Source organism: Biomphalaria glabrata, chromosome 15 (assembly GCF_947242115.1).
Source record: "Biomphalaria glabrata chromosome 15, xgBioGlab47.1, whole genome shotgun sequence".
Lineage (NCBI taxonomy): Eukaryota > Metazoa > Mollusca > Gastropoda > Planorbidae > Biomphalaria > Biomphalaria glabrata.
In genome coordinates this window covers 13,787,033-13,798,741 of record NC_074725.1, presented here as the reverse complement: position 1 = coordinate 13,798,741, position 11,709 = coordinate 13,787,033, and the positions used below count along the sequence as shown (strand labels likewise).

Below are 11,709 nucleotides of genomic sequence, written 5' to 3'. Positions count from 1 at the left end.
CTTTCTAAACTATGGAACTTTATATATCATTTTAGGATATACACAATATAACAGTAGTAGTTTATTCTAAAACTTTGAAAATTGTGACAGTGAATCAGCAGATCTTACTTAGTTTAAATATTTTTTTCAGAATTAATCATCTTTTTAACATTATATTTACCATTAAATTTACAAGGCACTCCAACTATTCCTTGTTTGATTTTGACAAGTTTCACTAAATTAGGATCAAATGTTCTAACACTGAATGGACTTCCTTTGATTGGCATGCCAGATATTTCTGTTCTGATGGTGTAAATACCTTCAAAATGAAGATAGAAAAAGCATGTAGTTATTATTTCATTCCTATTATTAGCTCAAACTTTCTTCATAGTGAAGAAATGGAAGCAAGGCTAGGTAGCTAATATGATAGAGTGTCATGCTAATAACATGAATGTTGAGAGTTTAATCCCCATTTTGACAAATTTTTATAATTTTTTATTTACAAATTAAATATGAATGTTTACTTTCCTATATTATTTGAACATAAACTACAAATTAGTTTTTTAAAAATATTATTACTTGTTATTACTACATAGGTATAAAACTTTATTCCAAATTGCCTTAAAACTTTATATTGTATTACAAAAGTAGACATGTAAAATGCTATAAATGGTTTATACATACCGATTTCCCTTGGAACATATTCAACATTGATTCCTTTACCATCTGGTAATCTTGCAATGGCAACAGGAACAATTTGTCCGTTTGGTCCTTTGGTTTTTAGTAGTTACAATTTAAATTAACAAGTGTTTTTATACAAAATAATCATCAATACAAAATAAAAGTACAACAGTTTAGAGTACCACTAAATGAAACAATGACATTAGATTTGTAAAAAAATTTTTATCTTAAAGTACTTTTAAGAATATGAACAAATATTAGGACAAGTGTATGGAAAATAACATACACATAAATACAACTTAGAATGAATGTTTAAAAATTAAACAATGCAATGGTCACTTCTGAAAAAAAAACAGCTATTTATTAAATAGAAACAAAAAGGAATAAAAAGAATCACATTCACTCAAAGTTGTCTTTCAAACTGAAGCACATAAATAGCAACCATCAGCCTTATAAACTTTTTTATACACTGCCATCATTTTTCTTTCTTTTTTAAAAACAAAAAACCACAACAACAACAAAAAAAAAGTTAACTTTTATAATAACTTTAAAAAAGTCTACTAAAAGCTGTTTGGTTGCCAATATTTCTATGTACGCAGACAGAAATACAAACAAACAATGACAGAAACAAGGTGAATCATTCTAACACATTCCTAAGTATTAGAAAGAAATATCTACCTTAGTAGCAATAGAATGGAGTGTCTTTAAGTAAGCCTCACCTCTACCACTTGCAATGACATGCCAAGAGCATTAGAGATCTTATAATACATCATAACAAATACTGTATATATGTATATGTGGTGAGGTGTGTTAAAAATGTATAAGATAATAACACATGCATAATTTATACATGCAATATTATTTTTAGACAATATCAGTTTTGAAATGATTTGTATAAATGAAAGTCAGTCTTAGTGTAACATTATATATTTAAAATAAAAAAAAACAGTAGTACGTAATAAATATTTTATAATGTACTTTTTACAAATTCTTTGGTAGAGTTTTGTCAATAGTAACTTAGCAATAAAAGATAATCTGCATCACAGATAAAAAAAAGATCTTATTTTACTTTCACAATACTGAAGATGTTTAGTTTAGCTAATCTGAAATAAATAAAACATTTATGTAGAGAAATAAATATAAACAGAATTAATGCCATGAATAGAATATAGACAAAAGACATTGTAATGTGCTACCATCTAAAACCAGTAGACTCTAATACCTTCACCCTTCTACTCTATGCTGTCAACATTCTAATGTATATACCAGTTTTGAATCTCGAAAAATAAAAAATAATCATATTTCAAAATGCACTACAAAATAACTATTTAAACATTATAAAAAAAAACTCATATTGTATATGTAATACAATTATCATAAAATATATAAATTAATGTTACCATGTTTACACATCATGTGGACATGTGAGATGGTTAGTAAGGTGTATAGCATGGTTCATTCAAATAAGAAAACAGTTTAAAAAATATCTGAGACACTTCACCAAAATATATTTTCATTATAGGGTCACTATGTAATTCATTTTAAACAAATGTTTAAATGGATATTTATATACCTTTGGCTTCTTTTTTTTATCTCTTAAATATTTAAAGCAATAAACTATAAAAAAAATAAAATTTTTCATGAATAACAGCTATTTTCCATGATAGCAGCTATTATTGGACCAGCATAAAATTTTTCCTACGTTATAGAATTTCTTTCTTGTCATTGTTTATAATCAGATGTGAACAAAGTGGCACTCACTCAGTTTTAATATAATGGCCTAAACATAGAAATAATCTAAGGTTTGAACATTATTATGGTATAATCTAATAATATAAAAAGATAATGCTAGTTGTATTTTAAATTTCTTTTTAACTATCAGAATGTATTTAAGTCTAAAATTTTAATGCATTTTTTTTTGCAGCTCAAAAATTTAATCATGGGACTGCATTATTTGATAGAGACAGCCAAAGTATGTTACCTGTGATAATTATATCTGTCGACAGATTAGCAATGTTTGCCTGTGACTGAATTGTGAAGCTTGAAGACTGGTGGACTGGAATTAGTTGATGCAGACCAATTAGACTTGCACTGAGATCCTGAGCTACACATGTTAATGGTGAGCCTTAGGAAAGGGAAGAATAGCTTCATTTATAAAATATGTAAAGAAAATTAATAGAATAGAATCAAGTCATAGATAATAATTTAATTTTATTTACATATTTTTAATTGTCTTTTTGTTTTCTTAACTTGATGATTTTTTTCATTATGGGGCTGTTTAACTTTTCTTTTCAATAATATTTTGTAGCATTTCTCTTGTTCTTCTCAATAATTATTTTTAAAACTTATATTAAAGATCAATTAGTAGAATATTTAAAATTTATGTCTCAAAATATTCATTCATGGAACATAAGGTCTCAACAAAAACACGCTCTCCACGGTCTCTTGCTAGTTTTTTTATGGTTTCCCAACTCTATCCGGTCTTCTCGGTTTCCTCTAATATACTACATTGCCATGTTCTTTTTGGTCTTCCTCTACGTCTTGTTCCCTGGGGGTTCCACTCTAGCCTGTCTAGCTCTGTTGCTAATATCTTTTCTAAGGGTGTTTCTAAGGGTGCATCTGTTGATGAAGATCTGTACTTTTTTTTGTTGTCCCTTCAGTTGTTCTCCATGTTTCAGAACCATACAGTAGGACCGCCTTGACATTAGAGTTAAAGATTCTTAATTTAGTCTTGTTTGAGATGTAAGGAGATTTCCAGGTTGGTTTTAGCTGTGTAAATGTCTGACGTGCTAGATTTATACGGCGTTTAATGTCTTCATCTGTTCCACCTGATACACTGACTACACTCCCAAGGTATATAAAATTTTCTACTTGGTCTAAGGTCTGAGAATCCAGTTCTATGTCTCCAATTTGTTTGTTGTTTACTTTAAGTACTTTTGTTTTTTGGTGGTTTATTTTGAGGCCTACTCTTTTTCCTACTTCGCTTAAAGCTGTGACCTTTTCTTGCATATCCTGTAGTCTGTGTGATAATAGGGCAATGTCATCAGCGAATTCCAGATCTTCCAGCTTTTGAGTGAAAGTCCATTGGATTCCTTTCCCTGAATATTGCCTGCCTTTTATGCAAAAACAAAACAAGATTAAGTCTTAACATAAAATTAGGTGGGCTAGGGACTTTCTAAAAGTTATAAATAAAAATACTTTTTTTTTAATTCTTAAACGTGTCAAGTGCTCAAAATGTTGTACTTACAAGGCAAAGGTTTTTCATTGAATAAAATATCTACAACTTGTTTGCCTGGAACTGTGGGAATGAATTTTATTTTGTAGTGTCCAGTACCTTCTGCTTCTACATCATTGGGAGTGTTTCCTTGGTTAACCATTATCTGCAGTTGGCCTTCTCCTGCTTCACCCACATCAACTAGAAACAGAATCAAAGAAATAAAGAATAGAAATGAAATGTTTCTTAAAGTACCTCAAGGAAAATATAAAAAAAACTGAAGCCTAATAATAAAAATGAAACATGACTATAAATAAATGTTTTCACATTATGTAACTATCAAGATATACATTTTTTATTTTATCATATAAAATCTGTTTTTCAAGATATAAATTGTATGAAAGTTAATTTCATTTTAGGAATAGCTATGATGTAATAACAATGACTAATTATTCACTTCAGATTTGCATATTAAGACAATAAAATCTTCTGAAAAAATGTAATACTTGTAAAATGCATGGGTTGATTGATAAAGCCATCTTGTAATGGAGTAACATAAATGGCACCAATGTTGTATGCTTTGGCTACGAAGGGACTGCCAGTCACATTATTATCACAGTATTTGACATGGATGTTGTATTCACCTACAGGTAGGAATATAATGTTGTCAAGAAATGTATACAATAAACAGCAACAAAAGTATAAATAGTAGATCATTAGAGAAATTAAACATAGAAAAATATAAATCGTAGAAAAAGTATAAATATAATATTATCAAGTAATGCATAAAATAACCATAGTGATGAAAGTGATAAATAGTAGAGAACTATTATCACTATTATTTAATCACCTGCTTTAATTGGTAAATATTTAATGACAGTATCTCCTGTAGAGTCAGTTGACAAATCATAAGGAACTGCAACACCATTGGGACCTAGATGAATGAAACAAAGTGTTAATTGAATGACTTCATACTCAATTATCAAAGTATGTTTTCAACAATGTTGTCATAAATTATGAATATTCACATTCTTAAAACCATAAGATAAAATGAAAACAAAAATTATGTTAACATTGATCAGAAAGATGCATAGAAACTGTAACACATATGTTACACAAACAGAACATCAAACACAACAGATGATAATTACAACACAAGAAGCAAAATGTCATGCTGAGAATTTCAAATTTGGACAAGCAAATGTAAGAACAACTTTTCTAGCAATAAAGTGCATCAAAGCAAGGTGCTAAAAATGGTTAAGAAATTTTTTTATTTTTATTTCTTGATTAAAATTTGTATTTATGAGTTTTTTTTCAATGGGTATATGAAAACAAAAGATCTTTTATTTATTTACTCATCCAGTAAACAAGTTAATATTTATCCCTAAAGCCAAAAAAACAACAAGAACATTTATAAAAATAGCCAACCACATATGAATGAACCTTAATAAAATTAAAGTTACAAATCCACTTATATCTCATTTTAAATAGTAATACTGCTTGATTTAAGGACTTATTGGGGTTTGCTTGCTATTTTGCTGTATTATTTCTTTTAATATATAAAGAAAAAAGATTTTCATCAAACTACCAAATCTGCAATGAGAATAAATTTACAATTGTTAAAATATGTCTTTAACAATTATAAAAAATGAAGAGAAATTTAAGTTTAAATAAAATTTCATTTGACATTTTTTTAGGCTAAATTTATAACAATATCAAGAAAACGTGTGCTAATTTTAATATTAAAGTAATAACTATTATAACTAATAATATAAATTTAAATATAAGATAAGATAATAAGTTTCAATCAAGTTACTGACAGGCTCTCATTTTGCATTAAAAAATAGTTCAATAATTAAAAAAAAAATGATTTTCACATTTACAAAAAAAAAGCCTTAATTTAAAATACCTTTAATTGTTATGTCTAGATCATCTTGTGACAAAGTCTGGCCATTAGCATGTATGAAAGCAGATGCTTTCTTGTTGCACTGCAGTTTTTCTTTGCCTTTAAGTGTTATAGCTTTGTGGTCAACAATTACAATAGTCCATGGACTACCTAGAGTAGTAGCAATACATTGTTTATAGAACTAAATTTGAAATTAAAAATAACAGAGTAAAAGTTTCAAAGAACTTTATTAAATATTCATGCTTTTAAACTAAAATTTCAGTAATTATAAACATTATCAAAATGATATTATACCAGATAGACTGCCAATATGTATTTTTCTTAAAATAATACAGAAATCCTTACCAACTACATGAGTGTCATTGAAACAAATCTCTACAGAATGTGGACGAGTATTTTCTGGCAAAAAAGAGGCAGTGAATCGGTGATTGCCCTTATTTTCAACTGTACAAGGTACTCTCCCTTCATTGACCCGAATTTCAATATTTCCAGCTCCTGCTTGGGACGCATCAACTGGTGTAATAATAAAACATTTCTGTGGTCGTTAGTCTTGATAGGTTTGAATTTGACTAAGTAACTCTATAGATATTGTTAGCTCAAAATTTATATAAATCTGGTGAAATAATGAAATATTTCTGTGATTGATAGTTTTAGTCTCAATAATTTTATATTGGACTGAGTGTCAAGGAAGACATTTTCCATGATGATAATGAACCCAACTTTTATGATGAGATTACAGGATGGCCTAATTTGTAGGCATATTGTTTGTGACATGTCATTAATATGCTGCATTATAGTCCTGAGATTGGGCTAACAATAATTATAAGTACTAGGAAATACTTGCAAACAGGATAAAATATGATGTTTATTTACATGACATAGATCCAACTTCCATGATAGATGAACATAATTTACACAGAACACTTTTATTTACAAATATATTTACTTAACTTTAATTTATTTAAGTTAGCTTATTTGTTGCATGACTTCCAACTTGATAATAAAATAACTTGCTACAATAACTTACTAGAAATAACTACAGTAGGCTACTTCCATCAAATCATTTTACCAACTGTTCTTGAGACTTAACTTACTAAACTTACCACGACAGATTTAACTAAATCCAGCTCTCCATCTCTCCTACAACTGTACTTCCGGTCATACCTAACTCATGTTCTCTATTTACACTTTCAACGCTATGCATTCACAAAGTTCGCCAAAGTACAATAAGTTAGTAGCTGCGACACTGAGCACTCTATGAATAGTATTAGCTTAACCTTTGTATAAAATGTGTTTTGAAACTGGTAAAATAATGAAACAATCCTTTTGTCTCAATAAGTTTGTATCTAGCTAAGTGCTTGCTTTAAAATCTCTTTTTCTTACATTCTAACATTCTGCATTGCCCAAAATTATAGTTTTGCTTTTTCTTTTTTTTTTTACTGTGGCTATTTAAATCCTAAAGAGGCTACATTGGAGCTCTTATCAATTTTAACTTAGTCTTAATCAATGTAAAAAATGTAGAAACACTTGTAGGGCATCCAGCATATTTATCATCAAAATAATACTTACTGTTGAACTGGACAGGGTTGTTTCTGGTGGCCGTGGATGGCATCCCACTAACTACTAATTTTCTCATGTCGAAAGCTTTAGTAGTAAAAGGAGACCCACTTATTTCTTGGTCAGCAAACTTCACATTAATAGTGTATTCACCTTAGGATTAGAAAATGAGAAAATAACACTGAGCATAATTGAAAATAGAAATTAAAAGTTTATTACTTCATTCTCCAATGCTGTTTTTCTTGTGTGTGCTGTTGTTAATGTACAGATTAAAGATTTTTTCTTTTGTAAAGATGTTACATAAAAGTTAATTATTTCAATTTAATGATAAATTATATGCTACACACAATTTTTACAGCACAAATAAGATGAGGGAATAATGCACACTGTAGCCTAGCTCTTCTTTTCCTACCTTTATTTCCAAGTGATTTATTATTGGAGTGTCTCAGTAAAGGAGAAGTTGTCATTGAAGTAGGTTTAGATGAGTGATCAATATTGACTGAATCACTAACATCAAATGTTGATAAATGCTTCTGATTAAATAAATTCGGATTTGTATCTGGTGTTTTGGCAAAACTCTTCATGGCATTACTTGACTCAGAAACAGGAATTGTTTCATAAATTATTTTGGCAGTAGTAGGTCTATAGCCTGTTTTGGGGACCATACTAGCTGAAGGATTGGGTATATAAGCTTCCGCAGTTTTTGTAAGTGACGAACTCACAGTCTGCACTTTGTGACTATGGCTATGCTTGCTGACCATGGTACTGCTACGCTGAGGAACAAAAGCCCCATTGTCAGCCAAATCTACCCTGGGCAGTATCCAGTCATTTGGGTTAATGCTGGATTTACTGCTGCTGATTATAGCATTGCTGGTTTCCGTCATTTGTCTACTTTTTGAGGTGGGGAAGTCTCCTTCAAACTGGCTGCCCTTAGATCTGATGCTCCCATCTGAACTGTAGGCCACAAAGTATGGAATCTCTGAGACTGCACCAGCATTTTCTCCACTGTACATTTCTTTTTGTTTAGCCTTTACTTGTTTCACATTCACGTAATCTGAATTACTACCAGAAGAAGGGGACATGGGTAAATCTCCTGGTCCTGGAAAATTGAAGACATATTTGTCCTCATCTTCACCACCGGAATGGTCTCCATGGAATGTTGAGTTGTCTCCCTCTCTAGACTTGTTTACACTCAAAAATGCTCTGGAGATGGACTGGTTTCTGCTACTTACAGTTGCGTAATTAGAAAAATGCTTCTCTTCCTGATGAGCAAAAGTTTCATAATCCCCGGTGTACATTGTGAGAATCAGAACAATTTAAATAAACACACGTTTTAAATGTTAAATGAGCGCCTTGAATTGAATGTCATCCAGTCAGTAAATCCAGAAAAACACAAGTGTATTTGGTGAATAACCAGCTTCTTGTGTTCCATTTAAAACTAGAAAGGTTTTGCCTCTGTTTCAATCTAATTAGGCCTACACTGAATTTCACACAGGATCAGTAATTCTATTCATAGATATCTCAGGAATGCAAATACGTCAACAGAGAGTATGTGTAGTTCTGATGTTAGTTGAACCTATCGCAGTCTATATTTATGTCTCCTGGAGTGAACAACTTACTGTCACATTGAGTCAATGTGGATGCTCCACACTAAAAAAAAAAATCCACCCACGGAGCATCCGGAATTAGCCAAAAAATTAACAAACAAAAGAGGGTGTCTACAACCTCTCTGATATTATAATTCAAATTTACCCTTGGACCCTGCCACGTTTTACCATTCAGCCTGGCTAATATTTACTTAGGAAGAACACTTTACATTCTAACTAGAGTGGTGTGCTTTGGGGTGAGGGCAGGCAAGAATAAAGGATGGAGGGGGGGGGGGGGCTACGTTTTGTTTCCCAGGTTTCAAAGAAAACAAATTAGAAAACAATATATATATGATGCCTACAAAGTGCTTTCAGTGATTACTAATTACCATAGTATATTAAAAATAATTATGTATAAGATAAATTAAAATTGGTGTGTTTGTGTATTTTTTTTATGTATGTAGTATGCCCAAAAGAAAGAGATCAATAATATTCAACAATCTTCTAACCAAACTCTTCACTCTTAAAAAGAAAAAAACAACGAATTAATCATCACACTGACTTTTTCTTTATATAGCTCTGTCCACAGAGGAGCTCTAGATCTATATTTACATTCCACAAAATCCCCCACAGCACCCCCTCCTTTTTGTCAGTCTTAAAGCCCTCTCAGTCAGTCAGGACTCTGTGCTAAAGGTAAGCATTTCTAAGGAGTTTAATTCAACAAATAGACTTGGGCTGCTGCTCAGCACACATTTAATTTTTTTTCACAGCATCTGAAGAGATGGGAACAACACACTGATATATAGATGGTCTTTATATAGGCTACAATATAGTCAATATAGATCTAGAATTGAATCTGAATCTAATTAATTTGCTCACAACATTTAGATTCTAGTGGATTGTTTACAGTCATAGGGAGAAGGCTTATGTTGTTTTCCACTGCTGTGACCTTTGGAAACATAAAAAAAAAGAAAAGTCTGGCCCACTATTGCGCCATAAACGGCATGGTTTTCATTTAGCATTGCTAAGTGGAAAATATACTTTTTATTTAATTTTTTTTTTAAAGACAAATTATTTAAGGTTTAAAAGCTCCTAGCTTATAGTTCTAATAAATGATAACTGTCTGATTAAGGCCATTAGTGCTTTTGGACACCTCCTCTAGGCTATGGCAGAAAAATTGCTCCCCCCTGCATACAAAAATCAGTGGCTCTCTCAACCCTTCCATATAGATCTGAGAAATGGGTACTATAAAGAAAACAGTTAAAACTTCTTAAATGCTTACACCAAAAATGTCTGCCATCATGGACATAAAATGGCAAGACAGCACTACAAAAACCAATGTTCTTATTTTTATGACACTGAGAGGTGAACCTACCTGGCTCCTCTAGGGTGTAGTCTACATGATAGATTTGATCTCCCACTTTCCTAATTTTATGCTCGACTTTTTTACCTGATGGAGCTGCATTGAAATAAAGAAAAATACTTTTTTTAAAATTCAATTTGATAAAATAATGTTTCAAATCCAGACATGTAGATCTATTGAAGCCGAGGAAAGACAAACTATATTATTGCAATCCCTAAGTTTAGATTGATGCTTCTCTTAATTCTCAGGTCAAATTTAGTGTTTTTTTTTTGTTTATTTAACAAGTTTCAGATATTTCTATATGAATGAAGAATATTTCTCCCGTATCCTAGACCAAATCTCCCAAAGAAACACATTGGCAGGAAGACCTCTACTCGGAGCCACTGTGAGCAATTGTAACATCTTAAGCACATACCACATGACCATGCTAGTTAAGTGTAAGATTAAAATTATTAATGTAAATCAGATGTGCAAAATCATAGGCGTACTAGTGAAATTTAAATTAAATTCATCATGTTATACAGATGTGTTTATCCAATCTTGTCTTGTTAAAAATGTTTTCTTATCTTATAAAATACAGACATTACTTCAGAAAAGAAGCTGATTACATCCAACACATGCCCCAATCTAATAATGCCTGTTAAACTCTAAACTCTGACAAGTCATTAATTTTCCTGGCTGACTCAGGCAACCCATACCATGCTCTAATAGCACTAGGGAGGAAGGAGTATTTGTGCAAATTTGTCCTAGCATATGGAACAAGGAATGTGCCTTTAATGTTCCAATAAAATACTAAGCTTATGTAGCCATCTAAAAGGGAAAATTTAGTTTATTAATACAATAAAAAGTGGGTTAAAAATTAAGTGAAATGAAAATATACAATTTGTTTTTAAAATATTGTCCAAAAAAGTACAATTATAAATACAACAAATGTTTTTTCCCCTGTATTGTTTCCTAAACATGTTTATAACAAAAGCTTTTTATTGAATGAAAATGCAATAAAAGGTTCAGAATATTTGGGAGAAAACTTGGAATTTAATACATGGATTGTCATCATTGGAAATGATTTAATATACTTTATATTTAAGCTTGATCTGCAAACACTGATATATAGGCCTACTACTAATACTTGGCATGTTGCTGTAATTAAAAGCAAACAGCAATAGGTTTTAACAGATAATAATGATAATTTTAAAGATTCAAATAAAAACAAATTATCAATAAGTATAGAAAATATTCATTGATTAGTAATCAATAATTAGTACTTAAGATATAACTAAATATAGATAAGCTGGTTACCAAAATATTTTTGTTTGTATTTGCAAAAAATTATCATCAAAGATATGAAAGGTTTTTAATGTATTCATTGAGACAAAAGAAACTTCTTTCATTATTTAAATATTTGTGAGGTCTAGATTCTATG

General features: G+C 30.5%; 1 protein-coding gene across 5 annotated transcripts in view; it reads right to left on the bottom strand.

Moving 5' to 3' along the window:
• The window catches only part of LOC106055671 (filamin-C-like), a 97,151-nt gene that overhangs the window by 39,625 nt on the left and 45,817 nt on the right, over positions 1 to 11,709 (bottom strand). For 2 of the 5 annotated variants that reach the window (XM_056013117.1, XM_056013118.1), the window contains exons 14-23: positions 10,299 to 10,382; positions 7,350 to 7,490; positions 6,126 to 6,293; positions 5,784 to 5,930; positions 4,725 to 4,808; positions 4,381 to 4,518; positions 3,908 to 4,075; positions 2,642 to 2,785; positions 664 to 750; positions 161 to 298 (exon numbers count right to left, since the gene is read on the bottom strand). In XM_056013117.1, coding sequence (XP_055869092.1) covers positions 161 to 298; positions 664 to 750; positions 2,642 to 2,785; positions 3,908 to 4,075; positions 4,381 to 4,518; positions 4,725 to 4,808; positions 5,784 to 5,930; positions 6,126 to 6,293; positions 7,350 to 7,490; positions 10,299 to 10,382 — 1,299 coding nt within the window. Of the gene's footprint in view, positions 1 to 160; positions 299 to 663; positions 751 to 2,641; positions 2,786 to 3,907; positions 4,076 to 4,380; positions 4,519 to 4,724; positions 4,809 to 5,783; positions 5,931 to 6,125; positions 6,294 to 7,349; positions 7,491 to 7,749; positions 8,950 to 10,298; positions 10,383 to 11,709 lie in introns of those variants that run through there. The other 3 variants (XM_056013121.1, XM_056013119.1, XM_056013120.1) reach the window with 3 other exon arrangements.